The 22526-nt window shown below is 46.6% G+C and overlaps 11 protein-coding genes across 11 annotated transcripts; 6 read left to right on the top strand and 5 right to left on the bottom strand.

Annotated features, from left to right (window-relative positions):
- Nucleotides 1-203: 203 nt before the first annotated feature.
- LAJ45_02516 (uncharacterized protein) lies at nucleotides 204-782 on the bottom strand (the record flags this gene model as incomplete). The annotated part of the gene is made up of 1 exon (XM_046112107.1): nucleotides 204-782. One exon carries the CDS (start codon nucleotides 780-782, stop codon nucleotides 204-206), a length of 579 nt encoding a protein of 192 aa, XP_045975007.1.
- Nucleotides 783-2967: 2185 nt separating this feature from the next.
- LAJ45_02515 (uncharacterized protein) lies at nucleotides 2968-3871 on the bottom strand (the record flags this gene model as incomplete). The annotated part of the gene is made up of 2 exons (XM_046112106.1): nucleotides 2968-3366; nucleotides 3431-3871. The coding sequence occupies 2 exons, from the start codon at nucleotides 3869-3871 to the stop codon at nucleotides 2968-2970; spliced, it is 840 nt and encodes a 279-aa protein (XP_045975006.1).
- Nucleotides 3872-4790: 919 nt separating this feature from the next.
- LAJ45_02514 (uncharacterized protein) lies at nucleotides 4791-5916 on the top strand (the record flags this gene model as incomplete). Its single annotated transcript, XM_046112105.1, has 6 exons — nucleotides 4791-4798; nucleotides 4852-4991; nucleotides 5045-5223; nucleotides 5287-5322; nucleotides 5377-5386; nucleotides 5684-5916. 6 exons carry the CDS (start codon nucleotides 4791-4793, stop codon nucleotides 5914-5916), a joined length of 606 nt encoding a protein of 201 aa, XP_045975005.1.
- A 476-nt stretch (nucleotides 5917-6392) lies between these two features.
- LAJ45_02513 (uncharacterized protein) lies at nucleotides 6393-6812 on the top strand (the record flags this gene model as incomplete). The annotated part of the gene is made up of 3 exons (XM_046112104.1): nucleotides 6393-6479; nucleotides 6534-6582; nucleotides 6634-6812. 3 exons carry the CDS (start codon nucleotides 6393-6395, stop codon nucleotides 6810-6812), a joined length of 315 nt encoding a protein of 104 aa, XP_045975004.1.
- A 473-nt stretch (nucleotides 6813-7285) lies between these two features.
- LAJ45_02512 (uncharacterized protein) lies at nucleotides 7286-7903 on the bottom strand (the record flags this gene model as incomplete). Its single annotated transcript, XM_046112103.1, has 4 exons — nucleotides 7286-7318; nucleotides 7402-7539; nucleotides 7607-7668; nucleotides 7819-7903. 4 exons carry the CDS (start codon nucleotides 7901-7903, stop codon nucleotides 7286-7288), a joined length of 318 nt encoding a protein of 105 aa, XP_045975003.1.
- A 39-nt stretch (nucleotides 7904-7942) lies between these two features.
- Nucleotides 7943-8490, top strand: LAJ45_02511 (uncharacterized protein; the record flags this gene model as incomplete). Its single annotated transcript, XM_046112102.1, has 2 exons — nucleotides 7943-8033; nucleotides 8105-8490. The coding sequence occupies 2 exons, from the start codon at nucleotides 7943-7945 to the stop codon at nucleotides 8488-8490; spliced, it is 477 nt and encodes a 158-aa protein (XP_045975002.1).
- An 82-nt stretch (nucleotides 8491-8572) lies between these two features.
- LAJ45_02510 (uncharacterized protein) lies at nucleotides 8573-10075 on the bottom strand (the record flags this gene model as incomplete). The annotated part of the gene is made up of 5 exons (XM_046112101.1): nucleotides 8573-8666; nucleotides 8868-8886; nucleotides 9026-9051; nucleotides 9121-9705; nucleotides 9777-10075. 5 exons carry the CDS (start codon nucleotides 10073-10075, stop codon nucleotides 8573-8575), a joined length of 1023 nt encoding a protein of 340 aa, XP_045975001.1.
- Nucleotides 10076-10825: 750 nt separating this feature from the next.
- LAJ45_02509 (uncharacterized protein) lies at nucleotides 10826-13477 on the top strand (the record flags this gene model as incomplete). The annotated part of the gene is made up of 5 exons (XM_046112100.1): nucleotides 10826-10870; nucleotides 10933-11061; nucleotides 11138-11281; nucleotides 11340-11684; nucleotides 11813-13477. 5 exons carry the CDS (start codon nucleotides 10826-10828, stop codon nucleotides 13475-13477), a joined length of 2328 nt encoding a protein of 775 aa, XP_045975000.1.
- A 1000-nt stretch (nucleotides 13478-14477) lies between these two features.
- Nucleotides 14478-14990, top strand: LAJ45_02508 (uncharacterized protein; the record flags this gene model as incomplete). The annotated part of the gene is made up of 2 exons (XM_046112099.1): nucleotides 14478-14678; nucleotides 14736-14990. The coding sequence occupies 2 exons, from the start codon at nucleotides 14478-14480 to the stop codon at nucleotides 14988-14990; spliced, it is 456 nt and encodes a 151-aa protein (XP_045974999.1).
- Nucleotides 14991-16988: 1998 nt separating this feature from the next.
- LAJ45_02507 (uncharacterized protein) lies at nucleotides 16989-18638 on the top strand (the record flags this gene model as incomplete). The annotated part of the gene is made up of 1 exon (XM_046112098.1): nucleotides 16989-18638. The coding sequence occupies one exon, from the start codon at nucleotides 16989-16991 to the stop codon at nucleotides 18636-18638; it is 1650 nt and encodes a 549-aa protein (XP_045974998.1).
- A 2056-nt stretch (nucleotides 18639-20694) lies between these two features.
- On the bottom strand, nucleotides 20695-21140 carry LAJ45_02506 (uncharacterized protein; the record flags this gene model as incomplete). Its single annotated transcript, XM_046112097.1, has 3 exons — nucleotides 20695-20851; nucleotides 20948-20981; nucleotides 21047-21140. The coding sequence occupies 3 exons, from the start codon at nucleotides 21138-21140 to the stop codon at nucleotides 20695-20697; spliced, it is 285 nt and encodes a 94-aa protein (XP_045974997.1).
- Between the last annotated feature and the right edge of the window lie 1386 nt (nucleotides 21141-22526).

Raw genomic sequence — 22526 nt, 5'->3', positions numbered from 1 at the left:
GTAATATATATATATATATACTTTCAAACCATGATTTATAATCAGAGCCCGTCATTCCCAAATACTTTTAATTTACATACAAAATCCCATTTAAATACCCTAAAAGAATCCCCCCGCGCAACTTAGTATTGTCCTCTTGTGTATGTTGCCTTTATATCCGGAGCAAAACTTATAGCCCAGTAATTGTCGTTTGGACTTTCCTTCTAATCTTGAGTCGCAGTCTTAATAATTAGCTCGAAAACCTCAGTAAACCCCCTCATTGTCAGTGTTGAGCACTGCGCGTAGGAAAACCCTTCCCCCATCTCCTCGTTCTTCTTCTTCTTCTTATTCTTATCCACCCCGAGAATTATTTCCTTCGCCTTCTCCTCATACCAGCCTCCCTCCGGATCCTTATCTGCCATCAACCCTACAACCACAATTGGCACATCTTTAGCCGCATGTTTCACGATGTTCCACCACTTTGTTTTGATATTGTATATACTCTGATCGTTTCCAATTTCAAAACATAAAATAAATGCGTTGATCTTGGTATGGACATTAAGGAATAGGACGCGTAAATGGTCGTAGTTGGGGCTACCGCCGAGGTCATGCAGAGATATCGTGGCGGCAGAGCAATCTCCGAGTATAATCTCGGAGGTGTAAGTGTACTCGAAAGTGGCTGTGTATTCGCCCGAGTAATAGTTACTGGTGAAGGTTGTTATAAGGTTTGACTTTCCTATCCGTGGGTCGCCGAGGAAGGCGACCTCGATAATACGCGGTTTGTATTTGTGAACGTTGGTCATTGCGGTAACTTGATGTGATTTATCGATACGTTATAGATGCATTGATAACTATTAGGTCTTTATATAGTCTTCAATTTGATACTAGTGTATGTCGAGAATAGAATTATTTTCAGGTTAGTTCAATACATCCCTATAATGTCATGATCAATTTTATAGTATGAGTCGAAAATACATGTATACAATGTCATGTAGTAGTGGGCCTAGCTATAGCCCGAGTTCTTTTTTGGATTAGCGTACACTCAAAACTTCTGTGTAGGTAAATGCACATGTAATTCGTGCCTTAACTTTACCCAAACAAAAAAGATCATGTTTGAATCAATCCTTTCAATCACTTTTGGGCCTTTTCATATGAGGAAAAGGGATAAAAAGAGAGCTTGTTTCCCAACTGTCATTTCCTAATTTACCAACCTACAAAGTCTGAATGCCAAAAAACCTAGGTTTATAGAGTTCCTCTATAGATCTAGATCTTACGAGGCGAGCGCCGAGATTCCCAGATCTAGGGGTCCCCCCCCCCCCCCCCCTTTCTCCAGTATCTGATCATAAACAATGACTATATACTAAGATCGATTAAATATGAGGGCTATTAAAAGAAGCTACAATCGAATAGAGCCTAGCACATTAATTAGTCATGAATGATCACTCGAAGCTATTCTCTTTCACTTTATTGCTTGTATTCTCCGAGAAATTTAAGACCACTCATAGGCCTTGGCTGTATAAAGCACATCATTCGAATAAAAGTCCCCCTAAAGAGGCCTTCGATAATTTGATCTCTGAGATAAACATTGCTGGGTTTTCAAAACCCAAATACATAGATTCAAACAGGCCTATGGTCGTGGGCGAAACCTGTGGGCCATATTAAGGCACCCTTCGTCCATGACAAGACGGACTCGATGGACCCAATTACAGGTTCCAACCACGAAAGGGCGGAGTGGACTACAATCGAGGCCCTTAATTATGAGATACTTGCTTAAGTAATATATTCGGCTACAAACGTACTTGTTCTATCCCTCTTTCTTATTTAAGGGCTATGGCTAGTCTTGTGTCCAAAGAGCATAGTTAGGCCTAACTATTGGTCATCGGCATAAACATTTCTACTGACTGATTCATAAGGACTTTTCTGTGTTTAGGCCTAGGTGGGAGGTAGTATGATGGTCACCGTTGGAGTGAAGTTTGAGCGAGACCAGAGAAGTTTATCTACTTCAGTAATCCTTCGCCCGATCGTTACATGCATAAAGGAAGAAATGACCAACACGATCAAAACCTGTATCAGGTTGGTTACTATGCTGTCGAGTTTCTTTTTTCTATCGGATAAACCAGAGAGTAGGTAATTGGCCGCGGAGTTGTAGTATCCAATGGATCGTTATTCAATCCCTTCGTCCACTCATATTCTAGCCTAGTCACTGGAAGTACCCCGCGATGTATCACAGTACAGATCTATACCTCTCAAAGCAGGGGATTGACGGTCCGGCAGCGAGGTTGATCAACGACTAATTGAGCCAAAGAACTGGATTGGGGTCGAAGGGCTGTTCAGCCAATTGCTCACCCCATTTGTCACCACACCCAACTCGCTAGCTCCCACTCGCCAACCCTCCCAAAGCTGTATGCTCTGTAATACAGGCGATGGGATGACAACACCTCTTCTCATACCTGACTACGAGTCCATGTCTTCAGGGTTTTATCCTCAAACCGTTCTCTGCTTTCAGATCTCTATTTGCTACGGGTTTTTTTGATCAGAGCATAGAATATCCTGCGGAACATCACTCCCTCTGGTAGGTGGGCACCGGTTGGGTTCTTCGTCTCGCGGATCAAAGGAATTGTTTTCTTGAGATCAGGTGCTCCCATAAATCAAATTAGAGATACGTTTTTCTGATTATTGATCATTCACCATATCCCTTGCCGATATTTAACATGAAGGAAGAATCTTCCAGGAACGTTTGTCGGCTGAATCCGCAAATTGATCTCACTGGTACAGCTATTGAGGATATCAATTGATCAGTGACACAACATGCCGCAGACCAAGTCAAGGACGAGGTGGGGCTTCTAATTCAAAAGGGTTTGGAATGGAATAGAGTGTTACAGGGCTTTCTTGCAGTTTTCAAAACCAAGGCCACATGGGAATGTCGTCTCACGCAGAAACACTAAAAACCAGGCCTATTTCAATCTCCCAGCCAACTGCTTCGGGCTGTTATCGTATCTCGCTATCTCCTACAATCACCTCGGGCTCGCCTTCACCGTCCCGGTCGTCCAACTTATCGTGATTCCCATTATCGGAGCCTGTGCTTTCACCCCCCGTCTTGGAGCGTTGGGCGTATCTCTCCAGAAGCTCTTCTACTCGTACTTGGACCGCCTGTTCATCGAGGAATCCCTCTGGTGCCAGCCGTCGCTCCCTTATGTGAGATAGTTCTGCCTGGTACGATGTTTGACGCTCAGCAAAGGTCTCCACGTCTTGCAAAGCGCGTCGGTATCGGTAGTAATCGGCGGCTAAAGCTTCCTTCTCCTGCGACCGCGCAACGGCAATAGCATTCCGGATCTTCGCTGCGGCAGCAACATTGCGAGATGCATTGCTCGCCAGGCCCTCCAGCATCTATTTTTTTTTTCAAGTCCTTAGTCTCAACACCTCCAGGAAAATCGAAAATGAAATCTCGCACTTTAACCACATCACATCTCATCAGGTCTCCCTTCGTGTGTCCCACAAACATTCCGCATTCCGACTCCAATACAAAATACGGGTTCCCCATATCAATGGCGAGAAGTCCTTGATCGGGTGCTCGTGGAGGACTCGGACTACGCTGCCGCTTCATGCACTCCACTTGCTCTTTCCGCGCTTGTTTTCTCAGCCTTGCGAGCAGCCTGTGTCGCTTGACCTTTTCAGGGTCTTTCTGCTTCTGTCTGATGTAGGCATCGTGGTTGATTCTCTTGGGGCCCTTGATGGGACGGACGTAGGTACGATAGTACTCTGTGTGTACGTTTTTCAGGTGCGAGTTGAGGTTCTTTTGGGCCGTAGTACCACCAAAGGAACGGCGGCAGGCGGGGTCAGCGGGGCATCGAGTTGGCGGGGGAGCGGTCGTGACGACGGACTCGCCGTCCATTATCGTTTCTGTTTTTTTTGGTGGTAATTTCTGGATTTCTCTCCACTGAAGAAGAGCAAGAAGCTTGGAGGAAGGCGAGGGAAACGATATGCGGGCAGTAAATGGGTGAGATCTGGTGATACTCTCCCTTCCTTCGTGAGAATTGAAATGGAGGCTGAGAATTATGATGAAACTTTGTGGGTTCACGTGACGGCGGCTAGGTCGGTTGTTTTAATGTTTCTGGTTAGTGAAAAAATTGTATCGAGGGCTCGGTTACTGCAGAGGGGCGGGATAAAGGATTGGACGGGGATACCCGAAATCATAGCTTTTCACTCGGTGCGGATATCTGCACGAGGAAAAACGAATGATTCCACCTTTCGGCCAATTTATATGCGGCCAGATCAATGGGAGATGAATACACATGTCACTACTAGAAAGAAAAAACATCATCCGTTGGAGAAAGTCTGGACCTTCGATCAATCGACAAACCAGCACATATGTATGCTGTCTCCATTTCTGCTGTTGGGAAATACCCCGACCTTCTGGCCAATAGTCGGTGCCGGTCTTTATACACACTTCCCATATCTTTATGTGTGTTAAATTCGCATCGTCGTCGGACTCCCCATAGTTTTGATGAATCCCTTACTTCTGCCCTCCTCACTTCGGCTGCAGCTTGTACCTTACAGATTCGACCCTTACTTGCGTTTGAAACGGACCGGTAGATGGATGCCCAACCTCTGTAGATCCCGTTTCGAAGATGGCTATCAATATAGCCCACCTTATCCACCTTCAAACTAGATCACTAACTATAGTCTCTAAACTCATATTTGTGACAATATCTATCATGAAGGCCACGATATACTTCGCTCTCTCGACCCTGTTCTTTGCAACTCAGGTGTTTACTCATGCAAGTAATCACCTACATCGCAAGTCACCAGGCATGTCAGAGTAAGTAGATCAAAAATTTGAATTTCATAAACCAAACTAACATGTTAAAATAGTAAAAATGACCCAGAGGCATCTCAAGACCTTGAGAAGCAGGAGCCTGGATACGTCCCGGAGCTCATGTCACCCATTTATTTACCCTCAGGGTTAGATGGCTCCTTCTGTGCCGATAAAACAGGATTCTGTGGATCAAAAGGTATAGAATATAAACGCCTTTATAAAATCTTGCTTATTAACAAGCCCTGATAGACGCCTGCTGTAGTATGGGTGGGGCCTGTTGTCCTAGTGGCGGCTGCTGCAACGAGCCTGGTACTGGGTGCTTTCCTGACAAGGATGGGCGAACCCTCTGTTGTAAAGTTACCGAGAAGCTGTGTGGGAACAAGACTTGTATACCGAAGAATACAACTTGCTGCAGAAACGGGAGCTACGTGAGTTCTCGCGTCGCATCCGTGTTTTTCTTGATGATTTGACGCTAATTAAGGTTCTATAAGTGTGATGCTGGGAGTACTTGTGTTAAGGGCGGATGTGTAAGTTATCTCTTTTTTCTGCGGCCTTGGGGTTCTATTGCTGATAATTAATAGTGCAAGGCCGGTACGACCTGTAACAAAAAAACGGGCGCAAAGTCGAGTGGCCCCGACACCAGGGCTATCAAGCCATCAAGACTCAAGACGACTACGTAGATGTGTATTGCATGATGGCGACTTTGCGGGCTGTGAAGAATCTCTTTAGTAATTGATACTTGAATATGTGTAATATTACTTGATTCTCTTTTCTGCGATATGTTTATTTTCTATCAGCATACAATATCCAAAAAAAAATGATTGAAACCAAAATCTTTAGTATGATTGGTGACTTGGTCCTAGCCACGATGATACTAAACGTCAAAAGGTGTTGACTTGATGCTTGACAACGCGAATGAGTCCGAAAACGAGCTTGCCTTGTCGATGTCGACAGAACGAACCGTTGTGGCTGGCTTCTCCGTCCACCAGGATGTCGAATCCGCAGAGCTCGGTACAATAAACGCACCCATGACCACCGGTGGCTATCGGGAAAGGTTTGGCGGTTTGCCGCCCCGTCCCCCTTCCCCACATTTGAAGAACCAGGCCTTCTTGTTGGGCTAACAAGGGGAAAGTACCCTTATCGATCATGAGTGACATCACGCTAGGTTATAGCGATATCAACCCCTTATGACGCGACGTGGTGGTGGTGGTGGTGGTGGTAGTTAACGTTGTGGGGCTAGGAAGCTAGAGAAAATGATGACGACAGTGTCCGGCTAGAGGAGCTAAATCCCTAAACACCACGATGTTTCCCTTAGAGAGCTTCCCCCGGATGTTCGAGAACGGCTTCGGCCAGCGGCAAGGCTCAGAGATCAGCATGATGTTGACCACTATCCATCAGAAATCAGGAAACTCACAGAAAGTCCCGCGGAATGCGTGATTTATAACGAACCTGTAGGACGGCTAGTTGGTTTATAAAACCATAACCCCATCACTCAACTTCTAACCATTCCTCACAAATGTTCCGAAACACGCTTCAAAAACTACCTGTAGCTTCTTTGAAGTCGTTTATCACTCTTCCTCAAGCAGCAACTTTCACAATGTCCTCCCGCAAGCTTGCCGGTGATGATAACCCAATCCACAGGGCCGCTGACAAGGTTGGCGAGAAGATGCCTTCCGATGCAAAGGTTTGAACATCTCCAGTTGGTTTTGCCAGTGATTCAGCCTTCTGACAGACACAGAACCCTTCGATCCTTTCATCAGGCGGTGCAATCGGAAAGCAGTTCAATCGTAATGCTCTCCCAAAACTATCAAGCTCGCTGGAAACTAACCTTTTATTAGCCGATGGGGCCATTGGTCAGATTGGCGAGAAGATTGGAGGTCCCTTCTCCTCCAAGGGAGCCATCGGAAGCCAATTTGATGCTGCACAGGGCGGAATTGCTGGAACCGTTGAAAGAGCAGTTGACGGCCCAAGTCAGCAGGGGCAGGGCACACCTGGGAAGAACAATGGAAAAAAGTAAACTTTATTTAATTTCAAGTTTTTAATTGGGGGTAGTACTGGTGATGAGGTTTATGGTCTCTTTGGTTATTTCGCCCAGTCGTGGAATGGGCTGTAAATATTTGTTGGCATCAAAGGTTGAGCAAGCAATCTACATGCTATCCATGCTGCGATTTAGTACCTCATTTGTGAATAAAACCGATTATTGCTGTTCTACTACTATGGAAACTTTTGGAGTACGAATGGAGAGGACTAAGGGACGAAGACTAAATTGTTCGCTTGTTTTGTTTGTTTTGTTTTGTATTTTATTAGTGTTCAGTTCGTACTGAGAAGTGGTGGAGGCAGATGGGAAGTTCAGGGGAGTGCTCAATTGCCATAACTGTAGGGTTGCATGCAATTAATGAATTAAAAAAAAAACCTCCTATGGAAACTTACATGTAGTTCTTTGATCCTGGTGAAAAGTTGATCACAAGGTATCACTCGTTATATAAATGATTAGTGCCAAGCCAGGCGCTTCATATCACGGAGCTGTTTGTGGAGATACTACATAAATCGATCGCTTTCGAACAATATATTGAATTATGCAACTCATTACCCGTCTGTATACATACCGTTATCATTGCATATATTAGCCCAACCAAAGTTCGTGCACCGTAGGAGCCCATTCTTGAGGTTCGTATTTTCCGGTTGCCGTGGAACGACTCAACGCTGTCGCCACCTGTGCTGTTGCGTGTGGAGAAGCTTGAAATCTACCACCCAAGTTTTCCGTGTCATGCATAATCCAACCCAACCCCTATTCAAGCACCAGCAACTTACCTGCTCTCTCTTATACGTGAGTCTTGAGTCTTGAGAACTCCTCTTCCTAGCCGACACTCCCACTAATACTTTGAATGTCTTATAAGTCCAAGAGTTTATAACCGCAGCTGCAAAATGGTATCAAGAGTCGCGGAATGGAAGAGAAAGCAACGGCAACTGAGTAAAGAGCTAGCCACAACCGAGTGGAAAATTGAAAATGGAGGGCACGTTACACAATGGCCAAAGGATGCGCCCCAAGAGTCGATAGATACGATCAAGGAGACGGGAGAACTTGCTGCCAGGGCATGGAAAATACATAAAACACCATGTGGCCCTTGCGAGGAGGAACACATTAGCATGGTATGTCAATTTATTGCGGATTGGCCCGAGGGGATTGGGATGAGAAGTGCTGTTGGTAAAGTGTTGAAATTGAAGGTTCTTGACGCAGGTAAACCATGGTCACTGAATCTATGAGCGTTGGGCTGTTTCGAATTGAGGTCTAACTTTATTCTTTTGTAGCTATACAGGATATGAATAGCCTTTTAGAGTCCCCAAAATGCCCTAAGGGTCAGGACCATCGTCGCCACCTGCAGGTTCTGTCCTTTCTCAATATCCAGAGAATGTGTCTAGATGGGAACAAGTCAAGAACGAAACTATCACTTTCTGTCGCTAATACCTATGGAAAAGGTGTCAAGCTGTCAGAATCAATCATGTGCAGGGAAAGGGACTGGGTTAGATATAGGTTCATTGAGCCTGGGCATCAGGGAAAACACCAGAAATTCAAAAAGAAGGTGGTCGATGACCCTCAGGGAGAACTTCTTACCGGGACGCAGGAGACAGCCGTTAACGAGGGCGGGCACGCTGCTCAATCGAAAGAAGTTTTGGCTGAAACGGAAAACGAATAGAAACTAGTACTACCCCCATAATTTTCATGTAGGTTTTATTATTGTGTTAGCGTTATTTGAGTCAAAATTTCATGTATGTGTATCACAGAGCACTGTCCTCTGGAAGCCTCTCCTCAACCGTTCGATCCTTATCAATTGATCCTTCATCCACTTTCTTATCCGAACTGTCTACCGTCCTAAAAGACCAAAATAGTCACCTCAATTTAATCCCAGTCACAAATATGAGTAAAACTGATATCTCGGAGTAACTCCAATTGCATCCATCCCCGCAGTCAGAGATAGATTAATTACTTGTGGATGCATGCGCGCTGTATGCATGCAGATAATCCAACTTTCGTTCCATATTCCTCAAAATAGTAGCTTTCAAATCTACTTACCTAAGCAAAAACCCATTCTCTGCGGGTTAATTCTAATTCACCCTCACAATCATCACTTCCATACAGTATCTCTAACTTATGCCCAGCTGCGGTCCAAGTGTCCATCATTCGTACAGATATTGAAATCGACTGAAATATCACCCCGCCTTGTAGTTTACCATCCAAACTCCCGTTGGTCCACAATCTAATCTCTTGGATCGCATCATGGGCTAGCACCCCGGGGGTTCTGGCAGCGATGGAGAGCAGAACCCACCTCTCAAATTGTTGATATGTGCTTAGATCTCCTGGAATGGCCTCGAATAACAGTGCCCTGCTCGCGTTTGTTCTCATAGCAGGATACCCTAATCCCAAAACCGCTGAAATCCTCTCGCCATTTATATAGAGTGATGGATCAGTTCGGTTTACCCAGGTTGTGTATTCGATAGCGGAGAGATGTGATGAGAAGTGAATTCTGGCGAGTTGGGCTTTTTTCTCATCATCGCGGGAGATAAAAATGCTTTCGATTTTACCACCCCGAATTATTGAAGCAATGTTTATGGGAGAGATTCCCCCGGGTATGTTGGTTAGGGTGACGATGCAAGGAGAGGCCTTGTCGGTTGAAAATTGGGAGCTAGATGGTGCTACTCCTCTGAGGCTTCGGGGGAGGAGCGTTTTCATTTCCCAAATCGCCGATACCGACAGGTTCTTGCCAGCAGATAAGGGCTGAAGTACAGGCTCAGAAAGTGCAGGACTACCAGATTCTAAATATGGGCCTGAGCATCTATCAACTTCGGCAATGATTGTAGAGAAGGTGCCGGTTGCCTTCTTCCAGGACACAATATCAAATTCGTTTTTACGGCTGGTGATATAAATGTTGGAATTAGCCGGATGAAAACGGAGTTGTTGTGTTTCAATTGGGGTAATACCTACATGTCTTTTTTGAGAATATCTGCAGCATGGTTTGCAAGCGTTATAGGTGATCCTTTGAGGCTTTCAAGCTCGTGGGTGAGAACATTATTCCTTTCATCACTGCAGACCAAAGATTTTTCCAGGATATTGTTCTTTGCGCGAAGAATACTATTCTCCCAAAGTATATCTGAAGTAAGAAGTGAAAGAGTTGTTATTTGTGTGAAGTTATCGGAATTGGGTCCAATAGTGCTGCAGGGGGAGCTGGAGGATTCTGTATGGTCTGGATGTTTTTCAGCCTCCAAAGAGGAAAAATAATCCATCTTGTATAATTTTCTTGCCAAACAAGTAGAGGAGGGGTTTGGTGTGGGGTTGGTGGTTGGAAACTCAGTCTTTGTGTTGATATAATTACATGTAGTTGTCTTGGCACTAGTGACCAGCCTCAGCAGCACCTCGTGGGTTGGATATAAAATTGATCTCTTTAACCCCATTATCGCAGCTTAGACAAACTTGGCTCCATTCTTGACCCTCGGTGTCCTTTATCGCAGTTAGACTTCATTCACGCTTTACCGAATGTACCCTCTAGATATGGGATGTGTTGGAAAGGACAGAGTTCTTGGCAGAATCGCTCTGAGTGAGATTGTATGATGCAGATCTCGAAACGCCCGGTGTCGCTAGCATGTACGTAAGGTCATATATATCAAGTCACTTCTTGTATGAGAAATTGTGTGTGGTTACTAGAGCAATTGCAATGGATGGCCAGCTTACCAGCAGAACGCGTACCACTAGACCCGGAGCATAAGAGCCCGAATGGACAACGTACTGAGCTTCCGATCGAAAGACCTATAACTTATACCGAGTAAGAGGGACTGGTATGTACTTATGACCTGTTCTCTCCCGGAGGCCAGGGTGGTGTGCTAAGTACATTTCAGCCTCTAGTTCCAAGCTCGAGTGTATTTAAACACCGTACCATCAATCCTTTAACACCCCACTCATCCTTCCCTACATCTTTTCTTCAATTTCATTTTATCTGAGCGATGTTGGAACACAAAAACGAACAAACTATCCACAAAATGTCTTCCAATACAGGACATAACCCAGCGGCTTATGACCCAGCGGTAACGAAACCTCCATACATCTGCTCCTCAATCACTTCAAATCAATCTAATTTTTCCTTTAGGTGATTTACTGGGATTGGGAAGGCACAAAGGCCATAGCACGCCCGCCACCAGGGCTAGAACATCCTTCAAAGGTTTCGAAGTATCCACCTGGGCTTGGTCCCACCGAGCAGTCCCCATGGGATAAGCCTGTACGTTTCTCTAACATTTTTATCCAGACAATCAAAACGTTATACAAGCTAACGTACTTCTGAGCGACATAAATAGTACTTCCAACGACCAGGGAGTAGGTCGAGGGCAGGTACATTAAGGCGTGCTGATGTCCTTATTGGGGACCCAAAAGTCCAGCCAGACATCAATCTCGAGAAATTTACTATTTCAGTTGAGGCCCGTCGAGACTCCGAAGATAAGGTAGATAATATTCTTCTTAGTCAAAGTCCTACTTGAAAGATCTAATCTCACATCACAGCCAATACCTTCCAAGAACATGCCGGATTTTCCAGAAACCCTTTACTCCGAATCCAAGCGTAAGGTCTTTGAAAAAATGGGGCATGGATTTATTGAGAGTCTACAAAAATTGGATAAGTCTAATGGGACTGGAATAATCACTGATTTTAGCCCAATTTTGGAGGATCATTGGAATCAACTTGCAGAATTTTATTCAACAATAGTTTCCGCAGCCCGAATGCTGAAGAGTGAAGCCGCCAACTCTACGCATTTGCCTGTATTTAATGATTCGCCTCCAATCCTCCAACCATCACCTGATCGTAAATCTTCCCCACAAGAAGAGCGTGCAACCAAGGAAGCTTTTAAAGTTTGTTCACCTCGTTCCTATTTTTAAGGCTATTGATACTGCTCATAATAGAGTAGTTTCATTGCCTAAATCGAGCCCCCAAAACTTTCTTATCTAAATAATCTCAAACTAACTCTTGAATTTACCAGTCTTACTCTACCCTTATAGAGGAGTCGAAGAAAAAAATGCCTTCTACTTCCTCGACACCGGGGAAACGGACAACTCATGGCCCAACTAATGAGGACGCAGGCGGTTTAGGACAAGAAGATCCAAGAATTCTGGGTCTAGTCGATGACACAAATCTAGACTTTTCCATGGCCGAACAAATGCCTGATGCCAAACTCGACAAGATTAGACCTGTTGCATCTGAAATTAGCACATTTGAGAGCAAGCTTTCAGAAGCCATCAAGAGCGTCAGGGTAAACTTAAAACCATTTGACGCCACTTGGAACGAGTCTCAGGCGGAGGGCTATGGGCACGTCGAAGTTGTCCCTAGAAAGACTGAAGGAGCAACTCTACACGCTGACACTCAAATCGAGCTAGAGATGCAAGAGATGATTCAACGAGATAATGATGACAAGTCCAATCATTTCAACCAAGCAGAAACCTCTGTAGATACCGGTGTCAAGAAGTCGACCGAGTGCATGCAAGCCGAAGACACATGTACCGGATCAGCCAACGACATCACCCTAAAAACAACAGGTGTGGAGGCCGATCTTAACGAATCACATAGCAAGGGAAAGGAATTTATATTCAAACCTTTTGAATCAGAAAAATACTATTCTGTTGTGAAAGATGAATCTGTGAAAGAGTCTTATCTTTCAGGAGAAACAGATAGAGCTGAGCTGAGCCACACTCATAAAAAGACACTCAATCCGACCATAAACAGAAACACTTCATTTTATTGCAATTACAACAACGTATCGTCAGCAGCAGATTCTTTGTTCAACCTTGATTGCGGCAGTACTCCCGAAGAAATTACACCCGGAGAGGCCAGCCATCTAGCAGCAATTACTGCTGACTCAACAAACATATCAATAATAGACAAAGATGAAAAAACCTTGGGTCTACTTGAGGCTGATAGTAACGACTCCTTCTCACTTTCAAGTGAATCTTCTCTATTTGTAGGGTCAACTCGAGATGAACTTGAAAAATTACAAATTGAAGTTACAAATCAACTAGAAAAGGCGAAGGCTGATGGTGGCTCATTTACTACAAAATGGATGAATCAATTTGGCATCAAAATGGAAAAGAGAAGTGAGGTTGGTATCAAACCCGATTTTGAAGCAGGGGTCGATCAAGCTGGTGAAGATAAACATTCCGCAAGTGTTTATTATGACGTTGAGGTTAGCAGTGATAATGAAGACGAGATAACAGATGATATGGAAGAAGTACTCGCGCCTATGATTGAATCGATTACAGAAGGATCTGAAATTGATGAAAGTGCAAAAGAATATAACTACGATTTCGAGGACCAAACAAGTATCAGAACTAATGATAATAGGGCAGATATCAAAGCCAATAACAACGGAAGTGGAGATGGCAAAAAACCAGGAGAGGGCGGTGATGATTTGAGGCCGCTTGAGCAAATAGTAGCTGAGTCTGAGACAGAGCCCGGCACAGGGAGAGAAGAGGGTGATGATGAAGCTGGAGATCTGGCGGACGGAAAGAACTTCGAACTTGCAAGTAATAAGCGCCAGACAGGGGGTAAACCTGACGGGGCTGTTATCCATATCAAGGACACGGAGAACGATGAAGATGGTGACAAGATGGGCAGAATGGATTCAGAAGAGCTGGGCACTTCCAAACTCTAAAAAGAGGCTTTTGAATAAAAGCATATTCCAAAAGAGAAGATATTGGGTCCACCAATAGCGATCTTGAGGCAGGGACTAGAAATTGAGATTGGCGCTGATTCGCTACTATTGAAGTTTTATAAGACAATGGTATCTAGCTTTGATTTTCCTTGAAGTTTGAAGATTGGCTTGCCATCGGTGCACCCTCTGGGAGATTGTTCTTTTAGAAGATATTATGAAAATGATTTCTTGAGAGAAGGAACTCTACTCAATACAATAAACATCTGGTCCTTTTTTGTACTTATCACGTGCGTGCGTCCAGGGATACTCACCCCCTATCACTCGACCAAAGATTTCGTCCAAGTACTACGGGTGCCGGGGTAAGTCTGCGGTGCATTGGGGGATATTTGTGTGTCACCGCCACCTGTCTACAGACTTACCCCGGCACCTGTAGTACACAATAGGTACCCCCATCTAGAAATCTTCGACGTCAAAGTCATCTCTGAAATTTGGAGAAAGTTGCCATCACGACTCAGATCGTCTCTCACAACCGCCTAACAAGCGCGGAGAGTGACGACATGACGTAAATGCATGTACTTAGCACATGTTCGGCCCAGACTCCACAACCACAACCACAACCACACGCCTGTCCCCACACTGGCGAGACTAGCAGATCGAGATTCGCGAGGAAGCATGAGATTCCGGGGGGCCTTTTTTACTTGCGCTCATCCGTCGGAGAGTCTGAGCTGTTTAATCGACGTCACCCAGCCGCAGAGATGAGGGCACACCGAATGCTCAACTCCACCAGAGAGGGATGATGAGGAGGGGAAACACCATATAACCATTTTCCCCCCCTCTCCCACCACCCATTCCACTTCTCTTTTTTCCCCCCTTTTCAAAAGGCCTCACTATCCATAGCAATTAAGAAACAGCCCGATAACAACAACAGTAGCTCAGCTCGTCTCCAAAAGCAAAAGCAAAAAAAAAAAAAGCGCCAGAAGGAAACTTGTGGAACAGCTTTATGAAAGTCCACCGATCCGTTCTCACCGGGGCCATTCGACGCAATCCGGCCGCATACCAGTACCGCCACATCCCGTCCGACCGCGCAACAAAGACGTTTGCCGAAAGCCTCAAGCACAAGCGCACCATGTCGAGCTCTGGAACGTCGTCGTCGCCGTCGCAGGTGAAGGGGCATGTGGTGTGGATTAAGGGGGCGGTTAACGCTAGTTCTCCCCTCTTGTAATGTCTGGATGGAATTAACTAATGGGAGTGTATATAGGAAATGGTCGGCCGCATGTCGGGATCAGAGAGCTGGGTGAACAGCGGGAAGGCGGATCAGGAACATGCGATTGAGGAGATGAGGGCGGCGAAGACGGAGGGCGATGCGAAGCTGGGGCTGGATAAGAGGGGGCCGGGCGTGCTGCAGGCGGAGGGGAAGATGGAGGGGATGGCGGGCATGATGGTGGGGTGCCAGGGGATGAAGGAGAGGGGCGCGGTCAAGTGTGAGACGGGCAAGAGGAAGAAGTCGACGTAGGGGCGTGTCGTGTGTGTTTTTTTAAATGTATTGTTGTATGTTAGTGGGTAATGTTATGCTGTGTGTTAGTACTCTTGAGGGTGGATGGTTGCTGGAGGGGAGTGTATGTTGGGTGTTGGGTATTGAGCATTGAGTTGAGTATTGATGGTGTGAGTGATGGGTTGTGATGTTATTTCTACGGATGTAATGATCCTCTTTGAAAAAGTCAATGGCTCCCAAATTCCAAAAATATCAAAAAATAAACAGCTGAAAGTCTGCATGCAATATCTCAAATGTAGAGCAGGAAGTACTATGAAGCAAGATGGGTCAACATCTCGTCATACTGAAGATGGCCTGCTAGGTACTAGGCTCTAGCTAGCAGTGTCGACTGGTTACTGGATAACGCTTCGTAATACTCCAGATAAAGTTGCAGTGGTACCTGTGGTACCTACATCTGCGAAATACATAGCGACATCAAGACATACATATACATATAGTTACACCGCCAACGGCCAAAGTCCCAACCATTCCGACAAACCTCACCGTTAACTCCCCCACGTTATACCCAGCCAGACAAGCATCACCCCCATGCCCATCCCCCATCCCATCCCCTGGAAAAGCAACTCCAGCCTTGGCAAGCACTCACTCCCACGCCAAGGCCTCGCTCCCAATCCGTATGTAGTACTGCAGCTAGGGAGGGAGCTTCTGTTCTGTGCCGGCGAGCGAGAAGGGAAGGGGGAGTCAACACAACACCCCCCCCCCCTAAAAGTTAAAACCTCAACGCATTGGAATGCGATGGATGCGCATCTCCCCTCCCCCGGTGCCCTTTGTAATCGGACCAGCATGTGTCTGTCTCGCGGTGTCGGGAAAGTGTTACGGTCACGTGTGGGGGAGGATAAGGGATGTGTGCCAGACAGAAGAATAATAGAGCATCACCCCCCGGTTCATAAATGGTCACTCGGTCGGTGGGCCGGTGGCCTTAGGCAAGTCCGAATGTCAATAATAATGGTCCATGATTCACCATCTTCTAATATCTCTTGGCACCGGCTCTGTGAGCCAATCGTTGAGCATCTGCCTGATCTGATCTGATGCTTCTTCTTTTCTGATGACTTATCGCTGCTAGCTGATACGGGCTGCTCTTACAGCAGCGTAGATAGTAATTGGGGGGGGGGGGGGGGCCCTGTCTGTCTGTCTGCCTGTGCCTGGCGATGTCGTGATATGGTGGTGCCGCGGTTCCTGGTCTGCTCTGCTCGCTCGATCAAACAAAGGAATTCCACGCAGAGCCATCATCTATCGCATCTGCGCTGCTGCTGTGGTGCATGCATGCCAAGGACACCCCCGGCAGCACCCGGTTGAGGGAGGGAGATGAGAGAGCGAGAGACAGACAGACAGACAGGCAGGCAGGCAGACAGACAGACAGACAGACAGACAGACAGACAGACAGACAGACAGACAGACAGGCAGGCAGACAGACCGACAGACAGAACTGCACAGTCGCACTAGCCTCAGCAGAGAGAAGAGCGCAGATGGCAGCACAGCTCGATTGCACTTTCTTGCACTCTCGCTCACTCACTCAATCTCACTTGCACTCACTTAATCTCGCTCTCTCACTCGCTCGGCCAGTCAGCGTTGCCCAATGAGGTGTTCAGACACGTAGGTGAATGCACCAACCACCACAGAGCTGTCTGTCTGTCTGTCTCTCTCTCTATAGACTCACTGTCTCTCTCTCTTACTCTTCCTGTCTGTCTCTCTTTCTCTCCTTCTGTCTGTCTGCCTGTCTCTCTCTCTTACTCTTTCCTCTCCCCTTACTGCACATTGGAAGAAAAAAGACACTCTTCTGAAATTCCACCACCCCTTGGAAGCTTCCTTAAAGCTTAGCAGAGCTCCAGATAGGTGTGAAAACCCACAATCCCTCCCCCGATAAGCTTCAATTCGCCAGCAAAGCTAACACTAAAGCTCCAGAGAGATAGTAAAGAAATAAAAATAGAAAGGAGAAAGAAAAGAAAAAAGGACGTCATCATGTCTCCCTACCTAGCTCTCCCCAACGAACTCATCATCCTCACAGCCCGCGGCCTCAATCCTAAACAGCTCTCCTACCTGATCCGCGCCAACCGCCATCTCTTCGAGCTCCTCAAGCCCGAGCTCTACCGCCATGCAACCCTCACCCAATTCTCCGACAGCGCGTTCTTCTGCGCCGCCGCGACGGGCAACGAGCTCCTCATCCGCACAATCCTCGCCCATGGCCACGAGCAGATGGTGGTCAAGACCCGCGCCGGACAGGTGCTCCACAAGTGCCCGGGCGAGTGCGACGACGAGGTTCTGCAGACCGTGATAGCGGAGGGCGCAAACATCGTCGTCAGCAATTGCCGCCGCGATTTCTCCAGCTTGCAAGCCTTGATACCGGACGGCCCAAGTATCGCGGTCAGCAATTGCCGCCGCGACCTATCGGGTCTACATTGGGCATGCCGCAAGGGGAGCAACCCGCTGCTCAAGATCTTCCTAGAGTCCGGCGCGGACTCAATGATCTTGGACACAACTGGCCGGACGCCGCTGCACATGGTCAAGAACGGCGAGGCCGCCCGGCTCCTCATACAGCACGGCGCAGACCCCATGTACGTCTCCCACGACACCCCCAACATCATGACACCACTGGAGAGCGCCGTCCAGCTCCGGAAATGGGACGTCGTCAAAGCCATGCTCGAAGTCATCCCTGTGCAGTTACGGCACCAGTCCGGAAAAACCTCCCTCCACATCGCCGCCGAACTCGACGATGAAGTCCTCGCCCAGCACCTCCTCGCCAAGGGCGCCGACCCGGCCATCATGGACGACAACAAGAACACTGCCCTCCACCTGGCAGTCCCACACAAGAATGCAAAGCTCGTCCGTCTCCTCCTCGAGCACGGCGCCGACCCCACCATCCGCAACAAGTACCACCAATCCCCCATCTTCCTCGCCCACCGCCGCTCCTTCAACCCCGTCTACCGCCTGCTCCTCCGCTACTCGCGCACAGACTACCTCACCAAGCAGCGCCGCACGCTCCTCCACCTCGCCATCGAGCCCAAGAACTTCCACCAGCCCCCACCGCCGTCCATCCTCGACAACGAGGACATCACCCTCGTCAAGCACCTTATCGAGAAGGGCGTCAACATCAACGCACAGGACGCCACCGGCCGCACCGCTCTCGCAATCTGCACACAGTACGGCTGCGAGGTGCTCGTCAAGCTGCTGCTCGAGAAGGGCGCCGACCCGAATATCGCAGATCTGCACCAGACGACGGCGCTACACATTGCCGTGCAGCCGTGGAGTCAGCGGTTGGTGGGCGCGCTGCTGGCGGGCGGGGCAGACGTGAATGCGCAGGATGCGGACGGGAGGACAGTGTTGCACTTGGCAGCAATGAAAGACATGAGCTCGCTGCTGTCGGTGGTGCTGAAGCGGGGAGCGGACATTAATAGACGGGATAGGCTGGGGCAGACGGCGCTGCACATGTGTGCGGTGTATGATGGCAAGAAGGCGATGAAGGTGCTGCTGGACGCGGGGGCGGATAGTGAGGCGAGGGATAGTAATGGGAGGAAGGTGCCCGAGTATATGTTGAAGACGTGCTCGGAGGTGATTAGTGGGCTGTCGTTTGGGATGGAGAGGCTGAATTTTGGGTATCAGAGGGCGTTGTAGGGGGTGTTGGTAGTGGTGGTGGTGGGTAATGGGTTGGGAGGAAAGGGGGCTGGGGGGGGGGGGGTTAATGTATTGTTTCTTTTTGTATTTGCGTGTGAGGACGGGGCATAGAGGAGTGTGATAACTATGAACTTATGAAGGCTTGTAATAATATTGACTTACGGTTTTGTAATGGCAATTAGTTGAGATTAGAGGCACTTTCTGTATTTCAATCGTACGGGGTGGATGTACTTAGGGCTTAGTACTCTTCCTTCTTACTCTTCAAAAAGGAACAAATACATAATGTTGTGTACATGTAGTTACAGAATAGGTCGGCTTGAGGATTTATATACCCCCTAGCTAGCTAGTATGTGTACTTATAATTAGCCTTTGTTAGTTTCTCTATATAAGGCTTTCATCACCCGTGTTGTGTGCGGCTTGTCTGGGTTGAAAGCGACCCGTTAATTGGCTCGAGAGAGAGAGAGAGAGAGAGAGAGTTGCAAGAAGTGGATAGATGTTGTGCTGGTTAATGATAGGGTGGGCATCGAAAGCTTGGAGTACGACTGATCAATGATATGACCAGCGGTCTACTCGTAATACATGGCTGAAATTGGACTCCCGGCCCATATGTAGTTAGAAGTCAATTACCGTACTACTGTAGCTAAGTTTTAGGCTTTTCGTCAAACCACAGAAAGGTGGAAACACGGCTGGAGGATATAATTATCACTGATATACACTTGTTTAGTAACAGCGGTTTCGGATACTAGCTTATATATACAAGAAATTCTGCTTGATTGCGAGGGATAAACTACACCGACATGTACATGTACAATATGTAGTCCTGACGTTTGTCAATTGTGGATACTTATATATGGGGTACACGTTTAGACATTTATCCAGCGTCCGGTATATAGCGTGGAGGGAATATATCCTATCTATAGCTTCCTCCACACATCAATTATCTCTAACTACATGTATAGATATACGGGCTTGCGGGTGGCATATCATTCAGCCAACTATCAGCTTCCGTTTGAAACCTTATCCAAACTAGCTAGCTTCCAAAAATATCCGCACCATGGGGCCTTTTAAGATACCGATACCACAGTTCATACCGGGACCAGGTAGTTATATCTTGATTTTTTTTTTCTTTTTTTTTTCGCTCTGTCGATCACGATGCCATGTAAATGATAAACCAGCTCGCATAATAATTCTGGGATTTTTTTTTGGTATACGTAGCATGTGCCGCGACTACATGAGCTATTGAAATTATGTACCAGGACGACCCAACTGAGTCCACAGCAAAACCCCGTAATCGTGACATGCAGGTATCCGGAACCGCCAAGTAGAGCTGTGATACGCCAATACCAATCCACCGCTCCGAGTTAGCGGTAGGGGGGTGATTTGCGCTAGATCTCCAGATCTCCCTCCGCGTGTATATAGCGATATATATCTGGGGTCCTAAGTTTACCATTAAGCCCGGCCTCAATTGTCACGATACCAGTGTCCCGGTCGATCATTTACCGATACCGGGAGGAAAAAAAAACGAGGCAGATCCACGAATTAGACTCTTGTGTACGTATGCCACAAAGATATTGCAATTGAACCCGAAATTTGAGTCCCCCGCTTTTTCTGAGTACATACATCTGGCTGCATATGTCTTTGATCTACAAAGGTGGGCGATGGCAAATGGGAAACTAGGGTCAGAAGGCGGATAAAATTACCATGTCGAGGAGTCCGTCCTCAATTCTGCATGCTGGATGATGCCATGGTAGGTTGGAAGTTAAGGGGGGCAGATCTATTTAAAAAGTTTCGTTGGATGTTCAGCTAGGTACATGTGTATCTTCTTTAAACAGGTGTTTTATAATATATAAAGTGGTATTCATCAATGAGACAGAGGCCAAAAAAAAAAGTATTAGTCGAAATTCTCAGGCCCCCATCGAGGTATCAACCCATCCTTTAAAAGGACGACTCATCAATTGAGAAGAAAAAAAATTGTGACTTCATATGTCAATAATAGTTCTACCACAAAAAAGACTTGCAACGCCCTCATTTGACGCATGAGCTAACTAGTTTGCGTTCAAGCGCCAGATGCTTCACTCGCCTTCTTCCTTTCCCACTCCTCTTCTGTAAAGCACTTTTGCGTCCACGCATGCACCCTCGAAATCTCGTCTTTCAGCGCGCTGTTGACCAGTCTATGCCTCATGAGCGATGTCTTCTTCGCAAACTCTTGCGATCTATGTTTTTTTTCCCCATTTGTTCATCATAAATTAGCGAATCCAACCCAAAAAACATACATCCCAAGAGAGAGTTGGGGGTGGGTGAGTAATTACACAATCACCGCTTCAAACATTTGTCCGCATCCACCTTCTCTTTTCGTCAGCACTCTTCAATCAACAGGAAATAATCCGCCAGATGACCCCCCCCCCCACCTGATGTGTCCTTCAGCTCTACATGCGTTGCCTTCAATTTCTCTATAATCGCAGCTTCTAGAGCAGCTGCACTCACGCCTTCGGTGGTTGACATTGTTACAAGGAGTTGGTGGTAGGTTGAAAGGGGAGCAGCTTATGTTAATTGCTTATCAGATATCGCGATGTGTTTCCAGTCGAATGTCGGAGGAGGGGGTTGGCTTGGCAGAGGTGGGGTTATAGTGCGGCTCAAACTGCACCCTGGTGTTAGGGCCAGGGTTCTGCTTGCCCTTTGTGACAAAACATCTGGACCAGTACGTTCATGAAGGATCACTCATGAGCGTTAGTGTGTGTTAGACACACACACACACCCTATATATAATATGTTCCTAGAGGTAAAATCAAGGAAACCCACCAAAATTCAGCTTGGAGTCTAGAAATTCAGTGGCCAAAACATTTTTATTCTGAGTTGGCTCCCGAGCTCTAGAATATAGATGCATAAAAATATCTCACGTACCGGTCAACGAGAGAGTACATACGTGTACGCATCCATACATATAGACAGATTACCTATATAGAAAATCAAAACCTACATATGTACATATAGCTAAATCGATTTCTCCCTCCTACCATCCCGCACAACCCTTAGCTACATGTAGCCCAGAAATTACTTTCTGCCATCATGGAGATGCTGCACTCTTATAGTTACGTTACCTTGAGCAAGTGAGGAAGTACCTTTAATCCAGCAAGCAACAATAGAGAAACGTCACTGAAAGGCACGAGCGACACTGAAATATCTTGTGTACATGGAAGCTGCCCAAATACGTGTCAACTGTATCTTGGACCTGATATAAAGCTGTAAGATTCTTACACCCCAAATTTTCTGAATAAAATCTATAGGCTGAGCCTTGTGACGAAGAAGGCTTTCATTTACCGTCTCTTATATACTAAAGGCAGCAAAGGAATTTTCGACACCCGCAATACCTGGTGAACATCAATTCGACTTTTGGTGCGATAAAATAATTGTAGGCTAATATCGAATCTCGGCGGTCTTCTAGAAATAGAAAACTCGATTTAAAGAATTCGGAATACAACCTTACTGCCATATATATTGATTCCGGGCATCATTACCTATGACTGGCGTTCTCTCGAGTATATCGTGCAATAACCATTGGGTGGTGTTGATGTCGAACCACCCGTTCGGCCCTGCCGATGTGTAGGTATTACATACTGATACTTGAGTGTGTTGTTAATCGTTCAAAAATCCAGGCCTCAGCTCAAGATATCGATAGCGAAAAACACGAAACTTGCCCCCACGGTGAGATTCTATTTCAGTAATTAAACCAATAAAGAAAGAAATATAGGGAATGAAGAGAGATTAAACTGATTTGATGATGCACGATAGCCATAATTCCGGGTGAGATCGATCATCATGTATCACTCGCTAATTTCAATAAAGCCGCCTTTCGATTTGCGAGGCTCCGAAAGCAATATGTCACGTACA

Source organism: Morchella importuna (genome assembly GCF_003444635.1).
Source record: "Morchella importuna strain M04M26 chromosome Unknown Morimp01GS004, whole genome shotgun sequence".
NCBI lineage: Eukaryota > Fungi > Ascomycota > Pezizomycetes > Pezizales > Morchellaceae > Morchella > Morchella importuna.
The sequence above is the reverse complement of the archived record's forward strand: the minus strand, read 5'-3'. Positions and strand labels throughout refer to the sequence as shown.